This window comes from Channa argus, chromosome 15 (genome assembly GCF_033026475.1).
Source record: "Channa argus isolate prfri chromosome 15, Channa argus male v1.0, whole genome shotgun sequence".
In the NCBI taxonomy this organism is placed as follows: domain Eukaryota; kingdom Metazoa; phylum Chordata; class Actinopteri; order Anabantiformes; family Channidae; genus Channa; species Channa argus.
This window is the reverse complement of record NC_090211.1, coordinates 12,298,972-12,322,040: the sequence shown is the minus strand read 5'-3', so window position 1 is coordinate 12,322,040 and position 23,069 is coordinate 12,298,972. Positions and strand designations below refer to the sequence as shown.

The window sequence follows — 23,069 nt, the reverse complement described above, 5'->3', positions numbered from 1 at the left end:
TTTCTGTGCTCAGTACAAATATTAGAGAGCGTGACACAGCAGATATTTCAGTTTAATTTGATTTTGGTCATACAAGTGTCATATTACTCTGTTACACAATTTTAATGTTAAATATCGTCTTGCCATAAACAATGTGAAATAGTTTACAGTTACAGAAAAGATAAAGTATATATTACCTTATATAGACATCTAATACCTTAACACTCACACAAATAGAAATACATTTATATACACTCTCCTCTCTTTCTCCAGTAATACGGTTAGCTGCAAAATATGTCATCCACTTATTTTGGATAAGTCGCGAAATGTTTGTAACCATGAACAAGGAAGTCAAAGTGACACGATTCAATCGATTCTTTAGTTAATTCAAACTTCTGCACTAATATAGTGCATTTTTCTTACTTCTGCTGATGAAAGAACAGGGGTGCCAGCTGAATGTGTATTATTTTGATATGGTAGGTTTAGGGTTACAATAAAATGCAGTGTAAGAGGATTCAAATTTAACCCTAAACCTAACAAGAATAATGCACATTCAGCTGGTACATCTTCATCAGAAGTAACAAAAAAAGTCAAGGAGTGTATTAAAAAAGTTAGTAAAATTATATTAGTGCAAAATGTTGCATCTGCCTTGATACAGTATTTTAAAATGTACCTTATATAATTTTTGATGAATAAACATTTATGCTTAATGTGCATCAAATATTAGGTTGATGAAAAATCTGTTTTACTCTTTTTGACATTTCAAAATAGGGAATGCAAAGTGTTGCACCTAACTGTATGTTAAATACAAACTAAATAAAAATAGTAAATAAAAACTTCAGCAGCTTTACAGAAGTTGCTTAAATCATTTTTTAGCTCATTTCTTTTGTTATGCTTTATCTGGTCTTTTCTTGTTGCTTTATATTTACATCCCTTTCTGTACTGTTATTGTTTCTCTGAATTCATTTATATTGTAACTAAGCAAGTGTGTGTGTGTGTGTGTGTAGGGATTGCTTTTTAAGATGCTTTTATTTGGATGGATGATTACAAAATACTTTGAATGCTTCAGAAATGATGGGTTCTATCAGGCTCGCATTATTGTTAAAACCTTGGAAACTTCAGTGTACTTTGTGTGATGCCTAATCAGCCACTCAATAATGATTAGGTCCAAATCAAAGTCTGTTGCACATGTAAATAATGTGTTTATAAAACCACATGAGATCATTGTTTTTTAAATAGCAAAAACCTTGAGACCTGGAAAGTATGGCAAACATCATAATTATATTTCCGTCTCACTTCCCCTACAAGAAATAAATAATAATTTCATCATCCAAGTCACTGTCAGTGAATAACGACAGTGAACAAGGCATTCGTGTTGTTTAACTCAGCTCTCATTAATTGGATGTTTCCGTCATTCACTCCATTAAATGCACAAGAGCAGATCATGATGTGAATTTAAATACCTTCAAAGAGAATCACGGATGCAGGCATACGAGGACCAATACTGGCCAATCAGCTTCATTAATGTGTGAGTCCCCAACTGTTTTCCGGTGTTACATCAGAATGGCATGCTCACTTCAAACAAACCGCTGCTGGGTTTACCTGGAAGCCGCCTGAGGCAAGCACTCTCACACCTTGGTTTGATTGGCATGTTCTTACCTTCCCAAATGAGCAAAAATTAAAAAAAGAAAAAAAAACTACTTTAGCCTGATTCTCACACTCTAAATGAGCTTGGTCTGAAAGTGCTTGTTGTAGACATTTTCAAGTATTTTCACCTTCCCTTTCTCATCACTATTCTCTCTTCTCCGCTGTCTACCTGTCCACCTGTCCCTCCCCCTCTCCCCCTTTTCTTCATCTCTCTTGTTTTTGTCCTTCCTCTGGATCAGTGCCCACTGTGCCACCAGGAAATGTACAAGCTGAATCTGTCAACTCCACCACAATGCGTTTTACCTGGAGTGCCCCGAGCCCTCAGTTTATCAATGGAATCAACCAGGGATATAAGGTGAGAAGCCCTCTCTGTCAACTAGTGCACTCTAGTGGTCAGAGGCATATGAACATTATGTACTTAATAAAGAGCAAATATTTTTATACTTTATAACTTATAATTTTAATTCACATACATTTTTGTGGATTTTGGGTCGTGCATTTGTACATCTCACCCATCACACAGTTTATTTACTTACTGTAGTTTATTTATGTGGTTATTTATTAAAGTTTTATTTCCTTTACGTTTCTCTGCAGAACATTGATCTGTTTTACTGAATTCAGCCTAATGTTAGGAAATGAAAATGCACCTTTAAGTTTATTGTCTGACTACAGTTATTAGACTGTTTTTAATGTAATTTGCAATATCAATAAATGGTAAATAAATAAAAACTGCAGATGCTCATAGATGGCAGCAGGACACCCTGGGTTGAATTAGTTTAGTATTTTTTTTAATTGGACAATAAATGTCTCAGTGAATGACTGTGTACCAGCTACTGGTTTACCTTGGCAGAGTCAGCTTGTTTACATTATATCAAAGGTTAACTGTCGGGCTGATTGGATCTGGAGGAACAGTGGTGAGATATGCACATCTGTCTATTTTACTCCTACTCACGGGGAAAACAGATCTGTGTTAGAGAGGGAGGACTTGTATCACCAGGACGAGATCGAAAACTCAAGATACACAAGGATTTGTACTTTTACAAAACTGAATTTTGTACTCGAGAGAGTGACTTTGACAAATGTGAATGTAGACTATGTACAAATATTCATTTTCATATATTCATATTCTTTGCCCTGATTTGTTTCCAGCTGTTGGCATGGGAACCCGGTCGTGCAAATGAGGCCACCGTGGTTATGGCGCGTCCAAACTTTCAGGACAGTGTTCATGTTGGCTACATATCCGGCCTTAAAAAGTTCACAGAATACTACACATCTGTATTGTGCTTCACTACTCCTGGAGATGGGCCCCGCAGCCCGCCTCAGCGGCTACACACCCATGAGGATAGTATGTGTCCCCATTGACGATATTAGGAAGTGGGTGCAGATAATTATGTACATATGTACAAGGCTATTGTGTTTGTTTACTGCCTGTTTTTATTGTTTTTATAGCTCCTGGTGCCGTGGGACATCTTAGTTTCACTGACATATTGGACACCTCACTAAAAGTCAGCTGGAAGGAGCCACAAGAGAAAAACGGTATTCTCACAGGTAACCGTAATAAGATAACCATGTAATGTTAACATGTCTTCTCTGCCTCACACAATTTTCCAAGTAGCAGTTACTGTAAAAATTATGCAACACGTTTTTTCCAGGTTATCGTATCTCGTGGGAGGAGTTCAACAGGACCAACACTCGGGTGACCCATTATTTGCCTAATCTCACTCAGGAATACAAGGTGACGGGGCTGACTGCCCTCACCACTTACACTATTCAAGTAGCAGCCATGACTTCCAAGGGCCAAGGTCAGCTCTCTGCTTCCACCATCTCCTCTGGTGTACCACCAGGTCAGTAGAAACCACTAAGACTTACATTCTATGATTCAGTGGATTGGTTGAATCACAACAATGATTTAAAGTTTTCCTTCCGCTGTCCTCTTCCACAGAGTTGCCTGGTCCTCCCACCAATTTAGCTATTTCCAATGTCGGCCCTCGCTCTGTCACTCTGCAGTTCAAACCTGGTTATGATGGTAAAACTTCTATTTCCCGTTGGCAGGTGGAAGCTCAGGTTAGATGCTTCATATTTATTTATTATTATTATTATTATTTATTATTATTTATATTTTTTACACATATTTTCTTAGACATATTTGAATAGCTTATTGTTTCATTTGTTATATATGTAGTTGTTATATGATATGACCCAGTTTCTGTATGTGTGTTTCAGATTGGTATAATAGGAGAAAATGAAGAGTGGTTGACGGTTCATCAGCTGGCTAATGAGCCCGATGCTAGATCACTAGAGGTGCTGGATCTGAACCCTTATACCTTCTACAGGTGGGTGCACACACACACAAACACACATCAAATCCAATACAGCAGCTCTCCCATGAATTTAACTTTGACAAAGTTCAAATAGCTCCGCTTTAAAATCGAAACTGTCAGAAAACTGATAATTCTACATGTTTATATTTGAGGTCATGGTGGGTGGCGAAGTCATACTGGAGTCCATGATATTAGGAGAGGGTTCTAATGTTTTGGCCACCCTAATTAATTCTCCCTTTTTAGAATTCAGAGAAATCCCAGCTGTATTGGATTGCAATAGATTGTACAGGGGTACCTAATGAAGTGGCAAATATTCTGCACATCTACCTTGTATACAGTACAGTATATTTACATATGTTCCTTCGTAGTCATTATCTTTATTCCTATATACATAAATTCTATTCTCTGGTACTACACTTGGCCTAGCTTCACTTTCATTAAACTTTAATCTAATCAAAGCTAACAGTGCTCTGATCTTTTCTCATATTACGAGCACATCGTGATTAAACACCCACATGTGTATGATTTATCCATCGTAATCTGCCTTCCTTTGTCCCAGGTTCCGAATGCGTCAGGTAAATATTGTGGGCACCAGTCCACCCAGTCAGCCCTCCAGGAAAATCCAGACCCTGCAGGCCCCACCAGACATCTCCCCTGCAAATGTCACCCTACGCACAGCTAGTGAGACCAGCCTCTGGCTTCGTTGGGTGGTAAGTTGTCCTGCCTCAGTGTGTATGATGTTAGTTTTAGTTGATTGTTATTCAATCTAAAATAAATGCCTGCATCTCGAGATTGTTCCTCTTCAGACTTGGATTACTATTGGAAATGTGTGCTGTAGATTTTTGCTATGCCTTTGCATGCATATAAGCTATTTCAAAATTGCTTTTTCTTTTTGTCCATCTCGCTGGTATGTTTAGAAATAATTTTGGGACAAGACTGAATTGGCAAAATACCCTTGGGATATTAATTGGATGTAACATTCTTAAGATAAGCTTATCCATAAATATCACAAAAATCCAATTTTTCATATATTAAAAAATGTAAAGATAAAATGATGACTTACCATCCTTTTTATATTACTGACTCACAAGCACATAGTTGTGTAGCAAAAACTCCACTTAAAAATTAGCACACATTTTATGTTTTTATTATGTGCCTTCATCTGCTTATGTAAATGTGTCTCTACAATCCTGGAGCAGTTATATGAGGGATACAGATGATGGCATTGAAAAAGTTTTGGAAAGCTCTGCGCTCTCTGTACTTGATTGTTGCAGCTTTCAGCGTCAGCATTTGGCCAGTGTATTCTTTGCTACATCTGTCCATTATTATGACTGTGCCAGTGCCTTAGCGGGGCCAGGAAGTGAGAGACAGAGGAGAGATACTCTTGCTCCTGCAGGATTACAAAAGCTGCCTGTTACCTGGATTTAACAGCAGAGGAGTGTCAGCTCTGTGATATGGCTCTACAAATTAATGACATAGCTCATTGATTGTGGCGCTTTTCAAAAGCTGGGTGTTAAACTGTCGTAACATTTTATAGTCTACTGCTGTGAAGTGGACTTCATGGATGTCTAATGCGTTCTTAGAAATGAACGCAGCACACATGCCAATAATGCTTAATGCACAGATCTTAAGTTGTCAAAAACGTGGCCTTATGCACCAGAACCTTGTTTTATTTGAGTCCTCATGTTATACAAATATTTAAATATTATAATTACACTCCTCTATTTTTCAACATATTTACTGAATGTGCTATTAATAAAAACACTCAATGCAGGGCTAAGTGGTGAAAGTGGTTAGCTTCTTATATTGCTTCTCGTCATTTTTGACAAAGTCTCTAAGCTGTTGTAAAATCATTGTAAAGTAGAGCCTCTCAAGGCTTATTGTATCATTATGCACTCAGTTACAATGTCATTTATATTGATTTAGCTTGTGGGAATAAACTGTGGAAATAAAAACAATTTAGAAAAAAAAACCTCTCAGCCTCTTCCAGAGTGGGAGTACAATGGGAATCCAGATCTCGTTGGTTATCGGGTGCAATACTCTAAAACTGGCTCTAAAGGGGGAGTTCTCTCCCATGTCATCATGGACCGACTGGAGAGGGAGTTCACAATAGAGGACCTGGAGGAGTGGACGGAGTACGAGGTCAGAGTTCAGGCCATCAATGGTATTGGTCCTGGACCTTGGAGCCCATCAGTCCACGGCAGGACGAGGGAGTCGGGTGAGGAGGAGAAATATGTCTGTATAGTACAAATATGTCTGCATAAAATCACTCAGCTGTACTCATAGTATTCAAAATTTTGTTCTTTACCTCCTCTCGCAGTGCCCTCCAGTGGCCCCAATAATGTGTCGGCCTTTGCCACAACCTCTAGCAGTATTCTGGTGAGATGGGGAGAAGTCCTAGAGAATGACCGCAATGGACTCATCCTGGGCTATAAGGTCGCTCTAGAACACCTACCACTTATGTTAAAGTTATCCATATTTCATGATCACAGTAGTCCATAAGAACACATCCTTAACTTTGTCATCATCGCAAACAAGATGATGTGTAACTGACACTTCCTTTGTCCTTTAGGTTGTGTATAAAGAAAAAGACTCAGACACAGACCTAGACTTCTGGACAGTGGAAGGCAACACCACCCACAGTGTCCAGCTGAGTGGTCTGGGAAAGTATGTTCTGTATGAGATCCAGGTTTTAGCCTTTACACGTATTGGAGATGGAAGGAGCAGCTTGCCATCAATTCTAGAGAGGACCCTGGATGATGGTAAACTGATCTATTTTAACAACCAGTTTACTCTTGAAATTGTATTTTTATCTTAGCAAATGAAATATATACATTTCTCTTGGACTCATTTTACATGTACTTAATGTGTTTCATTCAATTTATCATTTTTTGATAATAATGTAGTTTAATTTCTCATTTTGGTCATTTAATGTGTGATAGTGCCAGGCCCTCCAGTTGGCATCCTCTTCCCAGAAGTCAGAACCACCTCTGTCAGGCTCATCTGGCAACCTCCTGCACAGCCAAATGGCATTATCCTAGGTGAGTTCACAAAATACAGACATTTATCTGTACCTTAGATATTATTGTGAGTCGCAGGGAAGGCAAAGTGAGTTTATTTGTGTAGTACCGTATAGCAACAACAAGCCAATTCAAAGTGCCATGCATAATACATATAAAAACATTAAAGTAAGATACAGAAGACACAGAAAGCAATATGAAAAGGCACGCATAAATAGGTGTTAAAAAGAGTAAAATAAGTAAAAGCAAGAAATAAGGTAAAATAGAATAAGACAGATTAAACAGGAGACTGAAAGCTATATCACAGCTACAGTGCAATGCATAATACAAATAGTACCAAATTTACCTTAATAAAAGGCAGTGGCGAGAGGAAAGGTTTAAAGCTTTGATTCAACAAATTATGTTGCACTGGCTATTGGTCCAAGATAAGAATTTTCCTTCAAATTTCACTAGATAATAGTCTTTGATTTTGAGGTGCAGCTCCTTGTTTTCCATGTTTGTATTAAATTGAGTAAATTTTTTTTGTGTGTGTCTTAGCCTATCAGATCACATTCAGAAGAAACTCTTCAAACAGCAATGCTGCCACTGTAGACGTGCTGAGCCCCAGTGCACGACAGTACACAGCTACTGGGCTGAAACCAGAAACGGTTTATGTATTTTGCCTCACTGCTCAAACACGCAAAGGCTGGGGGGAAGCTGCTGAGGCTTTGGTGGTTACAACAGAAAAGAGAGGTAAATGTTTCGGTTAAAATGTCTTATTTAAATTATTAACCCAAAAATATTAGGTTTGGGAGTGACCATGTGTGTACGTGCCCTTCAGCTCGACCCCAACCCACAAGCCGTCCCGTAGTGCCTCAAGAGGAAGTCCAGGCTCGCAGAGTGCTGTTGTCATGGGAACCAGGCAGCGATGGGCTGTCCCCAGTTCGTTACTATACGGTCCAGTACAGAGAGCTGCCTGACAGCAACTGGACTGTCCACTCTGCATCAGTCAGCCACGAGACACAATCCTACATAGTGGACAGGTAGATTTTAAAACATTTTACAATTCAATGTTCTGTCGAAAGTAAAAATATATTAGCAGCGTAGCACATGCAGTACATGAGGTAAACAGCGCACTTTTTTCTCCCTTGAAAGGTTAAAGCCCTTCACTTCTTACCAGTTTCGTGTTAAAGCCACCAATGACATTGGAGACAGTGAATACAGTCAGGAGAGTGAGGCCATCACTACACTACAAGATGGTAAGAACTTGTGGCTGCTGTAATTAGACAGTGCAGCCATGAGTCATTATCGGTTGATTTTCTGTGGAGTTATACAAGAACACTTTTGTATGAACATGCCGTTGCATCAATGTTTTGACTGTGGATTTTCACAGCGGATGCTCAATGTCAACACTGCGCGTGTTTACTCTCAAGCTGCTCCCTACCATAGTGTTTGAATTATGCATCACTTTCCACAGCTGTGTTGGTTTGCTAACACCAAAATTCTTTCTTTTTTTCCCCCCTAGCCCCAGACAAAGCCCCAACAATTTTGTCTGTTACCCCTCACACCACCACATCTGTACTGGTCCGTTGGCAGGTACGCTGTGATTACAGTGGAGATTATAGACCTGTTGTTGACTGTTGATGGCGTTGTATAGTTGATGATTATTAAATAGACCCCCTTTTCTTGTAGCCTCCCTCTGAGGATCACATAAATGGAGTTCTGCTGGGATTCAGGGTCAGGTATCGCGAGTTACACTATGACCGGCTACGCAGCTTCACTGTCCGCACAGTGAACAGTCCCTCCGCCAGCTGGGCTGATATCACCGGTGAGTCCACTTTTCTCTCCTTACCCCTGACCTCCTTGTGATTGCATGCAGAAAGTGATGCTGCCGTGAGTCCTAAATGTACATATTTTTTTTACATTGAAGTTGTGCTTTGATGCTATCACCAAAGCCTGAAGTGTGTTTTGCAAAATAAACCGATACTCCACGAATGTTGCCGCTCTTTCCTGAGGTGTGATTTATGCTTTATTTTCCCTACCTTGGCATTCCAGCTCCTTACAGCATCAGAAACTTGAGTGAATCATCGCTCACCCAATATGAACTGGATAGTAAGTCTTATATCTTTCTTCGTGCCTCTCTTCCATCATCCTCCATCTGCTTACATGTCATCTGTTATATTTTACTTTCATAAAATATGCCATTCTTATAATAATTCACAGCAACTACACTGTCCTCCCACTCAGCTGTAATCTCTCAGGGGCCACTGCTGATCCTTAAGATGTGTATATGTCTTTAATCTCTCCAAGCTGCCCTGTCATCATTTCAATGTTTTTTCTTTCTTTTTAATCAGTGACACATCTTCCCCGTGCCCCCACAACAACCCCATCTTTTTATCAGTTTGTCTTCAAGTTCCTTCCCTCCATTTTTTGTGTGATGTTGTCTTGCCCCAGGCATCACTATGACTGTGTGTCTCCCTGGAGTAACGTATTTTTGCTCTTTTATCTTAACTCTGCTATTATAATGCTGCCATGGGTTCTCTCCTTGCAGATTTGAGTAAACACAAACGCTACGAGATCCGTCTCAGTGTTTATAATGCTGTGGGTGAGGGTCCTAGCAGTGCACCACAGGAAGTATTTGTTGGAGAGGCGGGTATGTTTCTTCTCCAACTCTGCAGCATGCATCTCAGTGTGCTGACCTTTAATCTTTATTGCTTCAATTCTTAGCAAGGCACGTGAAGCAGACGACATGTGATCATGCTAAATGTTATAATTAATATTTGCACTTTGCCTCATTCCAGTCCCAACAGCTCCTCCACAGAATGTGGTGGTCCAGTCCTCGACAGCCACCCAGCTGGATGTCACGTGGGACCCTCCTCCTCTGGATGCTCAGAATGGGGACATACAGGGTTACAAGGTTAAAAATAAAATATTTTTCTGTGTTACAGCCACTTACATCATGCCTTTCTTAGTTTAATATTTTTATTGAATACCTTTGAATACTGCATCCCAAACTCTAATATTCTGTTTATAGATCTATTTCTGGGAGTTTCAGCTCCAGAATGAGACAGAGCGTCTGCGCACTCTGTTCCTGCCAGAGCTCGGGGTAAAGTTAAAAAACCTGACAGGCTACACCACCTATATGATCAGTGTGGCGGCCTTCAATGCTGCAGGGGATGGACCCCGCTCCCTGCCCACCAGAGGGCGCACTCAGCAAGCAGGTGATTAACACTAAATCCAAATGGGGACATAGCGATTACAGTGATTGCTCAAAAGGCTGGTGGCATTTACCTCGCCGCTAAAACATCCTGACAACACCATGTAGCAAATTGTGTGTTTCTTAATGCCTCTCTGCCTTTCCTCTGCCACTTCTGTCATTTTCACAATAATACTCCATGATGTTTGTTTCTCAAGGACTTCTGCAATGTAGCATCTGAAGGCCAGTTCTCCTTTCAGTCACAAATGGTGCACAAGGGTAGATGACAAGTGCTTTAGCTGGATTCACTGTTTAACAAAACTGCAGTTGAAATACTACCGCTTAGGGGCAAACAATGTAAGAGCTGCTCAAAATATTGTCACTAAAGAGTTTAGTTTCTTCCTGTGATATAGCAGAAAAAATCCCTGTCTTCTTGGTGCCTCCTACAAGTCACTGGGGTAGAAGCCTAAGACAGCGGAGGAGCATGATACAGAGTGCGGGGGACACATGCAGATTAGTTTTCTGGCCACAACTGCACAAAGATGTCTGTGTTTACCAGTTAGCAAGCGTCCCTCCTCTGTGGTTTTAGCACGAAAATGGTTTACAGTTTGAATTTCTCTTGTCTTTTCAGCCCCCTTAAAGGCTATGACATTGGTGAGGGGTACAAAGTGCTGAGAACTTAAAAACACAGGCAGGAATTTTGGCTCTCGGCACCACATGATACTGGGAATTGAGCCAGCACAAGCTTTTGTGAATTTTATGCAGGATTGTGGCTATATCCAGACACTTAGCTGGATCTGGGTTGGGTCAGAAGGCATTATTCTCACCGCTCTCGCTCAAGGTCACACAATGATTTTGCACACTGTTGTGTCTACTTTTAGTTTGCCTTTTTGGTGCCTCATTTGCTCAGCAGTATCAAACAGGATTTTTTTGGTTTCATATTGATCTTAGCAGCACACCATCACACCTGTTTTTACAAACCAAAACACTTTATTGTTTTTGCTTTGATAATGATTTTGAATCTCCTAGGATTCGTCTTTCATGTCATCGAGCCTTTCTCTTTAATAAATATTTAAAATTACCTTCCACTGTGTAAAATAATTTTTGTTACCAGTGACATTTAACCTAGAACGAATGAATTTGAAGAAAATGGGGAAAGCACCTGCCATTGAAGCTACCTCACAAATTGAAAATGTTCGAAATTACCAGGGCATGCTACTATATACTGAAGAGGAAAGAATAAGACCCTGAAACTGCTGACCTTCCAATTGCTTGCAGTAAAAAGTTGTAAATAACTTATGAGTTTGTTTAGTTTTTATTTTACTTTTTTTATTTTAAATTAGATTTAATGCCAGGTAGCACTTTGGCTACTCCATAAAAACTTTGCTGCTGAGTTTATGCTGGTTTGTTTTAGCGCAGCGAAATGACCCAACTATCATTATCTCTTTACCCTTTTCTTCACCAAAAGCGCCCAGTGCTCCCAGCTTCATTCACTTCAGTGAGTTAACTACCACTTCCGTCAATGTGTCCTGGGGAGAGCCCAAGCAGGCCAATGGCATCATTGAGGGCTACCGCCTGGTTTATGAGCCTTGCACGCCAGTGGACGGTGAGAAAATTTGCCTGCAGACTAATAATTCCGTGACTGTACGTTCCTCGGCTGGCTTTTTGCAGTGATTTACAACCTTTGCTTAAGCTTATGCTCTAATCTGTTACAGATGCAAACAGGCTCCGCAGTAACATATATGCCACGGCAGATAACATATGTCTCTGGCCAGGCTTTGCACAGTTTCCTTCCTTCCTATATGAAACATTTCTAATAGCTGTCTAAGTAGTTGCCCAGACCAGATTTTCAAGTAATTAGGAGCAGAGGTGGAATGCTAATCTAAGGCTACTGTGGTCCCTTAGTCACTATCGTCCCATTGCAAAGCAGCGAAAACAGGGAATATCAGTTGTTAAACACTCAAAAAGATCCTGGTTTATCTGGACACCTAGAATAAGCATTGATTACTGAATATGCAAATATATATGCATTTGTCTGTCACATATGTCTGGTCTTTTAACTCTGTAATTATGATGTTGCTCATGTCTGTTCAGATGAACGAAGCTTGGCTATTTGTCGCTTGTAAAAGCAGCATCTAGAGTCTTAGTGTTTCCTGTACAGACTCCTCTCCTCGCACTCCAGGTGTCAGTAAAATAGTGACAGTAGATGTGAAGGGCAGTGCTCCACTGTGGATGAAGATCAAAGACCTGGCCGATGGCATCACATATAACTTCCGTATCCGGGCCAAAACGCTCACTTATGGCCCTGAGGTGGAGGCCAACATAACTACTGGACCTGGGGAAGGTGGGACTGTCTAAGTCTGTGATGTATGCTTCATTCTGATGTCCAGGTCAATAACTTAATCAGTTGTCTCCCTGACAGCATACCAGTATCTCACTAACTCATCCAGTTTTGTATTCCTCAGGAGCCCCAGGCCCTCCTGGAGAACCCTTCGTATCTCGTTATGGCACAGCTCTCACACTGCATTGGACAAGCGGTGATCAAGGTCGTGCCCCCATCACACGATATGTCATAGAGGCCAGACCCTCTGGTGAGCCGCATACAGAAACAGCTCTTTGCAGGTCTTTTTTTTCCATGATGACCAAAGGCTCAGCAGTCAATATATGTACATTTCTCATCTTGCCATTAGATGAAGGATTGTGGGATATCCTTATCAAAGACATTCCTAAAGAAGTGACATCTTACACGCTTAACATGGACATGCTGAGAGAAGGCGTCACCTATGATTTCAGAGTAATTGCAGTCAACGACTACGGCTATGGGTCCCCCAGCATCCCCTCACCTTCGATATCAGGTTAATTGTACTTTAAAATGATGACTCACAGCAAAACAGGGGACTTATACAATGCATGCAATATTGGATTTAGGTTTTAATGTCCGTATTTCTGTTTTGGTTTTTTTAGCCCAGAAAATTTCTCCATTCTACGAAGAGTGGTGGTTCCTTGTTGTGATTGCTTTGGTGGGCCTCATCTTCATCCTCCTGCTTATTTTCATCCTCATCATCCGAGGACAGAGTAAAAAATACACCAAAAAAGCAGATTCAGGTAGGAAACACGACTGTCTGCTAAGCTCACTGCTAGCGTCTCAGTTTCCGTCTGTTTCTGCAACTTAAGCTATCGACTAGAATTTGTCTTCCTCTCAGACAGCTCTGCTGAGAAAAGCGTTTTAATGATTGCACATCCCAAGCCTATTTTATAAAACGGGAGTGTGAAAGCTTACACAATTAGACAAATTACCTAGATTAGCTTACATTGTTTGGCTGACAGGGGAAAGATGAGACTAAAGGTTACCAGTGAAGCAACTGAAAAAGGCAGATGAATAAACATAGTTGTTCATGTTTAACTTCAGTAAGGATCAATATGGGGATGAATGGCTTGGCTCTGGTGTAATGCTGAGGTCATTAGTCAGGCTGAGAGTAATTACATAACTACAGCACAAGTGGCACTCACACTGCTATGTCAAGAAGTTAATTTTCATGATTGTGAATTATGCCAGTTGACTGCTGCTAATAACCTGCTATCAGGGATTCTATTTTTAAACCCAAAAGGAAGTTAGTAAATATGACATGATTTATTGTTGGCACTTCCCATTGTGGGTGGTTGGCAAATAATCAAAGTTTAGAGCATCTGAGGGGTTGTTTTTCAAGCTGGGGGTCTGGCCACAAAGTAGCTCAGAGTGGCTACTGGTAGAGGTGGGCAAGAGTGTAAGAAGGTTTAGAGTGACAGAGAGTTAAAAGTAAAGAATGAAAGGTCAAGTCAAACCTTCTTAAGGCCTCTGCTTGTAACTTATTAGCTTTGTCAGCATTTAGCATGGTGTCAGGGTTACCTGGGTAAGAAAACAGGCCCCGGCTAGACCAGTACAGACAATGCTTGTTTGGGAAAACAAAGAGGGCTTCTTAGCCCCCTCTCAACCTCCCCAGTCAAAAAGCAGCATTTGAGCATTTGTTGGAACATGAGAAATTCAAGCAAATGGTTAAAAAGTAGTTCAAGTGCTAGTAGTTCTTTAACTAATCCTTAAGACTGACATTGATTCGCTCCATGACCCACGCAGTGTCGTCCTCATACCCCTGTCCAGGCAACCCCTCCAACTGCACAGCGCTGCCTCTGACTCACGGAGAGATGGTGCATCTGGATGAGAGACGCTTCCCGGCCCTGGAGCTTAACAACAGACGCCTCTCTGTGAAAAACTCCTTTTGCCGCAAGAACGGCATCTATACACGGTCAGTCACCATTACTGTAAAATTATTTGTTGTCTTGCCACTGACCAATGCATCTATTTCTTGCAGGCAAAGACTCCCCTTTGCAAAAGTATACTCAAGCTGAGAGTTTCTCATTCAGCTGAATGTGTTACTGATACTGACTTGAATTAATAACCTAGTGTTGTGTGTTCGTCTCTCTCTTCACAATAGCCTGTCAGTGTTGCGAGAACAATCCAAACCTCGAGGAGCCCAGCTCCTGATTTGAGCCTCCTTCCACTCTCCTCGTTGAGATTCTGTGTTTGCTCGAAGCAACAATTTATATAAGGGAACAGCACAATACCAGCTAATCAGCATTCATGAGCTTCTGCATGAGCTCTTTGTCTGTCTGTCACCGGTTTAGACAAAGGGTGCCTATAGGTCAGAGCCGGCCAGTTTCCTTTGGCCTTGAGCTCCGAGTTTCTCTGAAGTGCAGTGGTGTAAGAGCAGCCTAAACACAAATTACAACAGTGTAAGTATGAAAACGTGTCCTTCTACCTGTCAGCAGGACTTTGGCAGGCTGTCTCTTTGGTTTGTTTAGGTAAACATTAGATAAGATGAACACAATCTGTAGCACGAGTAGTAGCAAAGGGAATGTTTGGTGACTGCACAGATGGTCATATGGTTGCAGTGGGGGATGGGCGTCCAGAGTCTGCTTCTTGTCACACTACAAAAAAAGAGATGTTGGTTTCTTTCACAATAACATGTACATTTAGGTCATGTGTGCTAGAAAGGGTTTATTAAGCATCTAAGCTGTTTCTCCCTTGACCAACGAGGCCAAGAAGGCGATCAAAGGGGCTGGAGATCCTCCCTCTCTTTGAAGATCTCCAGTCTGGTACCAAACCCATTGCTAATGATCTGTGGACTAAGTAGGAAGAGTGGGAGGGCTCCCTATGGGATATTTGAAAGGGTGTGCGAAAGAGGAATGAATAAGACAGATAAGTCAGGAGGGAAAATACAGTGCTCCTTAATAATTTAAAGCTCACTGGCAGCATTTTGCGTGGAGTGTGATCAGTAGCAAGATCCATTGCCTCTCTCCTGCTCTCACGTGGCCCCATCCTTTTTAATGTCTAACTTAACCTTGTCTGAATTCTAACTTTTTTTCTTTATAGTCTACTCCCTCACGTCATCCCTTTTAACCCAGAGGAGATGTCCCTTTGTTGTGTCGACCCTTTCATGGTCGTTGTCATGTTATCTTCTAAGCTTGTTGACCTTGGCATTTAGCTTCTGTATATATCTCAGTACTCTTGAGAGGTCGTCAAGGTTGACTGCTTAATGCCTTAATATTACACATGACTTGCCCCTTTTATGCTTGTCTCTTCTGTCCCAAAACGCAACAGTTTCAATTTCAGAATATTTGAACATTTAATCTTATGTCATTCCTACTCTATATACTTATTTAAGACTTTTATTTCTTAAACAAACTGTGCAGATTCTTCTCTTAATGCTGTCTTCTGCCCACGGATGCAGCTCATTGATGTGACGGTAGTATTCCAGTTCTGGCCCTCTGACCATCCAATTCAGTCTCAGCAGACCTTGAACACAACAGCAGTCATTACAGCAGAAGAAGAAAAATAATTGTCTGCACAGATGTTTCTCTCTGGTTCACTTCATGGGCTTAAAGACTGGAGCCAAAAGAAACTAGGGGTCTTTTTACTTGACTTGCGCTCATAAAAGAACTTTATAATACTTTGCTGAGCACACAGCTATGCTTAGTTACACAGCTTTTCTGCAGGAGGTCTAAATCTCTGACTGACTCAATCTCCACAGTCATTTAGCTTTAATCACCACAAGAACCCTTTCATGAATTGCTCATATGTTTTTATACAGAACCCTGTTTGCATAGCGCTTGAGATGAGTTGAATTCATGTAGAACGCACCCCCTGCCAGTGCACAAAACAGACACTTGGTGAAGATCAGAAGGAAACAGCAAATGGTTTAAACTAAATATAATCTCTTTCCTGCATTGTGTATTCATGGATACTATAAGTGCACAAGTAATGACACATTCTGTTCTTGTGTGAAATGAAATACAATGTAATTTGGATTTTCATAATCAATGGGTCTATGCTGAAGCTGTGCTTGTTCATCCCCTGAACCCCCCGTGGGATGTGAAGCTTTTTCATTTTTAGAACTATTTTGCAGGCTTTCATTAGTCATCTGAAATGTGTCAGTCACGGGAATGACAGGGCTTTTAATGTTTACTCAAAGTGGAGAGAGCTCTACAGTTTCCCAAAGTGAAATAAGAATATAACTTTTTGTATTATATAACCATTAGCTCTCTCTCTCTCACACACACACACTTATTTAGTGTTTTTGTGTTCTCTCTTTCTATTTGTCTTTCTTTCTGAATCTTCTATCTCTCTTATTTTCTCCATCGGTCCAGGTCTCCACCCAGGCCCAGTCCTGGAAGTCTTCACTACTCCGATGAGGATGTTAGCACTAAGTATAATGACCTGATTCCAGCAGAGAGCAGCAGTCTGACTGAGAAACCCTCTGAGGTATCTGACTCTCAGGTAAGCCTTGACCCTGGTGCACCCCATGGTCTCACCATGTCTGGATAGTCAACAAACTTGAAATAAAAGGTAAAATTCCCTCGTTCGAATTTTTCAAAGGAACTGAGTCTACCAGGGCAAAGTCAGAACATTTTTTAACTCAAAAAGACTTTTCCACTTCTTTGTCTTTTTTTTACATTCATCTTAAGAACCTCCTGTCCTTTTGTCATAATGCCTGCTTTGCTGTTTGCAAAATCTACATATCTGTCTAATTAGGAAGAAGCATTTCTTAGGAATAATTAATGACAGGCAACAAGCCAACATGCCTCAAGTGGATCACTTCAGATTAAATATCCCCCTACTAGGATTGTCGTGGCTGACATCTCTAGATCAGAGTTTTAATTCTAATTTCTCCCATGGGAAGGAGTACAGGGCTGTTTCTTATGTCTCCTGTCTTGAAACATCTTCACAACTAATTAATTTTCCTCAAACAGGAAATGTCATGATAATTGGGGCTTCTGGGTCTTAACTTCTTATGTGATGATCTGAACAGCTCAGTGTGTGCGTGCGTGTGTTAAAAAGGGAGGTCCAAGGAAGAGGCAGGGTGGTTACAAAGTGATGAGTGATGATGGATACAAAAGTCAGAGAAGCTGATTGTAGCAGATGCTCAACATCTGTCTTCCCACACTCGCACCGGGTCTCCCTGGCCAATTTATGTGGTACCTGCAGAGTCAAAACATTGTTCAGCCCGGTTTGAGCAAACACTTCTGTCCCGGGAGACAAAAACTGGAGTTTTTCCCTTCCTCTGCGTAGCTTCCAACTGTTTACCTGCCACTTGTGTAAATAAATGGTGCTTCAACATCTGTTAAGCTGTAGAGTCTCAATAGAGCAGTGGATGGGCAGGCGCTTTTCCAGCACACAAATGTGCCAGGAATGTATTGTTTTCTGTGGGAAAAATATGTCCTTTTTTTTTTACTGTTTATGTTTTTCATCCAGTTCACTGAGCTGGAAAATGACAGGGTTCACCCCAACAAACATTTGTATTATTTCATTTCATTAATATTTCAATTAAAAGCAAATGAATCCTGTAAACAATGTCTCTGTCCAATTATAGGACACTCTTGTGTGCACTTATCACATCTGTTGTCCACAGAGCGATGGGTGAGCTCCTAAGTGTAAAATACTCTCAGCAGAAGTGCTTATCTGCCCTATAGAAGATTAATAGATTTCTCAGTCTAGATTTGTCTCAGTAGATGCACCCTGCTGTGTTATTTATGGTGTTACAACAGTGGTTTGTCCCTAAGTAAGCTCCAGGCAAATTAGCCTAGATTTGTGAGAATGTGCTGTAATTGTAGCTGTCATTTGTCACTGTAGTCAACATCCTTAAATTATGCTTTTTTTTCCACAAATTTCTCACAAATTTCTTCTAATTCTGTTTTGACTTGCAGGGCAGCGACAGCGAATATGAGATGGATCAGAGCCGACAGAAGACCCACTCATTTGTCAACCACTATATCAGCGACCCCACCTACTACAACTCGTGGCGGCGACAGCAGAAGGGCGTCTCTCGTCCCCCGGCATACGGGTACTCCCAGCCTGAGCCTCTGGTGGAACAGGAGTCACGGCAGCACCCTCCACCCGTGCCCCCTCTGCCCCCTCTCCTCCCACAGTGTGCACCATCGCCACAGCCCCAGGGCCAGGGCCAGGGCCAGGGCCAGGGCACCCTATTTAGGCCTAAGGGAAGCCGGACTCCCACCCCCTCCCTGCTATCCTCTGAGCCCCCCAGCCAGCACAGCACCCTCTACCGCCCCCCGAGCAGCCTGGGCTGTGCCAGTCAGGCACCTACCGCGGGCTTCTCCTCTTTTGTTTGACACACAGCTTTCCTTTCAATAACAACAGGACCCTGAGGATGAGTTTGATTTTGTTGTTGTTGGTTTATTTGTATTTTGCTCTTTTTTGAATTTTTTCTTTCTGTCTTAATGACAGAGTTGTTGCTCAATATTAAGCATTGCAGGCATCTTGAATAGCGCTTTCTCCTCTGTGAAGAGAGTGTGTGTGTGTGTGTGTGTGTGTGTGTGTGTGTGTGTGTGTGTGTGTGTGTGTGTGTGTGTGTGTGTGTGCGTGTGTGTGTGTGTGATTGTGTATAGCACGTATGGTTGGTTATTCCATGTGATATGTATTTTAAGAAAAGACAATCATTTGAAAGTTTTTATGCGTTGCTTAAGTACAATTATTTGAAAGTTCAATCATTTGAACAAGGAAAAAAAACAAATCCTTGTTTTAAAATACTGTATAATTGTTTAATATGAGAGCTTTATGGAGAACAACCACCTTAGAACCATGTAGAGTTTGGACCACTTGGCTTGCTGAGACTGGACAATGGACAAACCAACTCTGAAGGTTAACTACTTGGACACAGGCAATAGTGGTCACTGTGGCCATCGGCTATCTTAGAGTTTCTCACTCTGGCTACTCATTGTTGGAACTGCATTATGTGTGTACTGTATGTACAAGTCTCATACTGTTTACCAGATATTTATATCAATCAGCTTCAAGCTCGACATTTCCAGAACATCACTAGTGATAATGTTATGAATCACATTAAAGCATTGTGGCACCTTCAAAGTAGTCTGGGGAATGTGTTAATTGTGTGCTGGTACTCATGTTAATACAAGCTGACACACCTTAATGCTTAATGTGCATCTGTTTCCTTTCATGTTAATCACAATGATGATGATGATGATGAAAACCAAAGCACAAATCTTCTTGGTTTAAATATTATCCCATCACAACCATATAAATCACGATGGTATTAAGTGTCAGAGAAGTACAAAAAAAAACTCACTTTGTCCAGGCTAAAAACATGAAACATGAAATGTGTGATGAATTATGAAAATAGATGTGCTACAGTTTAACCAATGAACCGACATGATTTACACAGTAGTGATGAGACTGAAAGCAGTGATGCGCTTCAAGAATACAAATCATTTTAAGAATGTGTTTCTGTGACAACAATACTGGAAAGACAGCATGAAATTGTTCACTTAGAAACAGTAAAAAGTCAAAATAAGACTGCTTGTGTTGTGTATTTTGCAAGTTTCTTCATGAGGCTGTAGGTCTGCTTAGTCTTGTATTAATGTAAAGATTATTATTTACCGGTGTACGACAGGATGCAGTTATTTTACGTGAAATGCATCACCACCATCACCACGATTGTCCTGTGATGTCATGAGTGTTACAACATGTTACAGTGTAACATGGTGTTGATATGTGCTTTATGCTCACAATACACAGGTGTACATAGTGTATGTTACGATGAGATGTTTTATACAACACTTTTTAATAAGCTGGTTCTTTACAAAAGTTGGATGGGGCATTGCTGTGCCGGAGCTGGACACATAGTGTGTAAAAGCAGACAGTCTTCGAGGTTCAGAGCTATCTGTCAAATTCTCAACATGTGAACATTGCTGTATACATCATGAAAGAAACATTATGGGTCTATTCATGGTAGCTCTTTAAAATAAATTATTCTATTTTGCAGTGTCTTTTTCTTCATGCTTTGTGAATACAATCAATCTTTATGTATCATAACATGCAGTATATTACAGCAAATAAGAGCATCATTTATAATGCTGACATATGAGAGGATCGTTAAAATTTCAGACTCTGCAGATAGTTCTTTTACAATGACAGTCCTAAGTAGACCTATTTGCATAGTCTGGAAGACAAAGTGATTATAGGTGACATTTGATCCTACAGTGCATAAATGACCTGATTCTCTCAACCACAACAGAGACATAATTGTGATATATAAGAGTTAGGGAAGGGTAAATTTGAAGAAGACCCCGAGCCAGTGCAAGCACGCAGAAAAGCCGAGGGAGGATGGCAGAGTTTGTCTGGGTAATCTCCTTATTTCAAGCTGGAAAACACTGATCTTATGCGAAGCAAATGACGAAGAACAGAGGGAGCAGGCTGGAAGGTTTGGTGGATACATAGGAGGGGAACAAAGGATACTGATAATTGGCATTTTAACATTTTTGTTTACCCTCCTCAATAACTCCTAACAGCCTGGGTATCAAGGGACGCAGCAGGATAAGTCACATTGACGAAGGAGTCAGATGGAACATCTTCTTCCACACTGTAAATGGATAATTTATTATTATTCAAATTGCATAGCTACGAGTTAACTGAGTTACATTACAAAGATGTTGTGAATATAACTTAAAGCTGAATATTCATAAATCGAGTGCTGGGAAAATAGCTCATGCATACTTCTAAAAACATGTTTTTTAACATTTACTCTAATTCTTTATCGAGTGTTCTTACGGCAAGTTCATTGTAAAAAGTCACAAAATACAATTTTTACACTCAAAGATACAGCTTCACATCAACAAATCAGTTACAATTTTACATTTCAGTTCTCTGTCCTCGTGGGACCAACTTAAACAGATCGTGTCCTAATTCTGACTGTGCTTGTTTGAGTGCATCACAGCACATTTGTCACAAAGCTAACTCATCTTGAGGGGTGACTTCAAAATTAGGACAAAACAGTGATGTATGAAACAGAAGAATATTGGAAGTTGTAGCTTTTATGAAGATTTAATGAACAACGTTTTTTTTTTTTTTTCCCATAAAGTCTTAGTGTTTATCATGTTTTATTCACTGACTTAGCAGTGTCACATCACTAAGCAGTCAGCTCAGCTACAATAACACTCAGGTCTGTGAAATTAAGTTTATGCACCATCTATACAATTTTCTATCTTCCTATTTTCTATTCGTCTTTTGCAAGGAGGCATGCTGAAATGTGCATGTCCTAATCAGAAGTGACAGAATTATGGAGTGACATGGCTAAGGTGTTAAAGGGCATATGATATACACTGCTTTACAGCTTTGAAGCCTGACTTTGTTTTGCACAATCAACAAAAGGGTGATAATGGACTAGTCAAATTGAAGGGGTCCAGAATTAATCACACAACTCCTTCTCCATCTGCTGGCACCAGCAACAACCATGCTGAGAGACACACAACCCTAGAATTATAAAACTGTAAACTTTTGCCAAGACTCCAGATTGTATGTCTTTGAAGATGTTCAGACTGGAAGAAATGTCAACAATTGTCCTCAAAGCCAGTGGTTCCCAATCCTGGTCCTCAAGCAACAACAAGCAACAAGCAGAGCAGTGGTCCTTGAGGACCAGGGTTGGGAACCCCTGCTCTAAGCATTACTGTACTGTAAACAGATGATAACATCAGGGGGAACACGGCCAAATAGCTTGAGATTTCAAATGTCTAAAATACCACAACTGAGAATGGGCTTTTGAAAGAGTTAGAAAGATTTAAACAAGTAGAGTCAGCACAAGGTTGAGCCACAGGCTGAGATATCACTCTCCAGATATTCCACTGAATAGAGCTTTCAAAGCTGCCGATACACAAAACTATAGCAAGAGAAGATTATTGTAGAATTACTCAGCACAAGCACCTATAACTGATCAGCCCTCGGGGATGGGGGGGTGAAATAATCTTACAGCGTGTTTACACAGTTTTAATTAAAATCAACAATATGGTATTAACCCACACTGTTTATCTTCAACTTCCTTGTCTCAAGGTCAACGGCTTTCGGCTCGTCCCTTCCGGGAACATGTTCCGCACGTTGATTTGGCATGTGTTTTTATGCCGGATGCCCTTCCTGCCGCTACCCTCCCATTTTTATCGGGGCTTGGGAGCTTGGTGGCTGGGTGGGGCCACACCTGGTGGGGTTTGATTCCAAGCCGCTGCCTTTTGCATCCTACAATAATGCTCTACCACTGAGCCACCAGGCCCCCTTTCAACTTCCTTGTGTAACAGAACTTGCTTATAGCTGAATGCATAAAATGGGTGTGTTTACAGTGCACGACAAGACCGAGCCACATGTGCACGGTATGTGAAAAAAGCCACATACATTGAGAGCGCAGCCTGACATCAGACAAAAGGCCACTGCAGTGGAATTTTCACCAGTTCTCATGGCCTCACTCTTCCATCAGTTGTTTGGAAAACCCCTACTGGGAACATAGCTAAGGCCAGAAAATAACTTTTGAATATTTGTGTGGAGCTGACACTCCTTTGCTGCATCCTGACAAAACAGAATTTTACACAACAGAATTT

At 40.8% G+C, this 23,069-nt stretch overlaps 1 protein-coding gene across 7 annotated transcripts in view; it reads left to right on the top strand.

The window, feature by feature from the left end:
* sdk2a (sidekick cell adhesion molecule 2a) overlaps nt 1–20,456 on the top strand; it is an 82,109-nt gene extending 61,653 nt beyond the window's left edge. For 2 of the 7 annotated variants that reach the window (XM_067477953.1, XM_067477952.1), the window contains exons 18-45: nt 1,866–1,981; nt 2,776–2,971; nt 3,076–3,174; nt 3,279–3,470; nt 3,569–3,690; nt 3,850–3,959; nt 4,507–4,657; nt 5,928–6,165; nt 6,268–6,383; nt 6,520–6,709; nt 6,890–6,988; nt 7,505–7,699; nt 7,788–7,989; nt 8,102–8,205; nt 8,472–8,542; nt 8,639–8,774; nt 9,002–9,058; nt 9,498–9,599; nt 9,748–9,863; nt 9,981–10,167; nt 11,611–11,748; nt 12,304–12,486; nt 12,608–12,733; nt 12,833–12,997; nt 13,107–13,247; nt 14,254–14,422; nt 16,824–16,953; nt 18,381–20,455. In XM_067477953.1, the coding sequence (XP_067334054.1) occupies nt 1,866–1,981; nt 2,776–2,971; nt 3,076–3,174; nt 3,279–3,470; nt 3,569–3,690; nt 3,850–3,959; nt 4,507–4,657; nt 5,928–6,165; nt 6,268–6,383; nt 6,520–6,709; nt 6,890–6,988; nt 7,505–7,699; nt 7,788–7,989; nt 8,102–8,205; nt 8,472–8,542; nt 8,639–8,774; nt 9,002–9,058; nt 9,498–9,599; nt 9,748–9,863; nt 9,981–10,167; nt 11,611–11,748; nt 12,304–12,486; nt 12,608–12,733; nt 12,833–12,997; nt 13,107–13,247; nt 14,254–14,422; nt 16,824–16,953; nt 18,381–18,803 (4,274 nt within the window). In that variant the 3' untranslated portion in view covers nt 18,804–20,455. Of the gene's footprint in view, nt 1–1,865; nt 1,982–2,775; nt 2,972–3,075; nt 3,175–3,278; nt 3,471–3,568; nt 3,691–3,849; nt 3,960–4,506; nt 4,658–5,927; nt 6,166–6,267; nt 6,384–6,519; nt 6,710–6,889; nt 6,989–7,504; nt 7,700–7,787; nt 7,990–8,101; nt 8,206–8,471; nt 8,543–8,638; nt 8,775–9,001; nt 9,059–9,497; nt 9,600–9,747; nt 9,864–9,980; nt 10,168–11,610; nt 11,749–12,303; nt 12,510–12,607; nt 12,738–12,832; nt 12,998–13,106; nt 13,248–14,253; nt 14,423–16,823; nt 16,954–18,380 lie in introns of those variants that run through there. The other 5 variants (XM_067477958.1, XM_067477955.1, XM_067477956.1 and 2 more) reach the window with 5 other exon arrangements.
* Nucleotides 20,457–23,069: the final 2,613 nt, after the last annotated feature.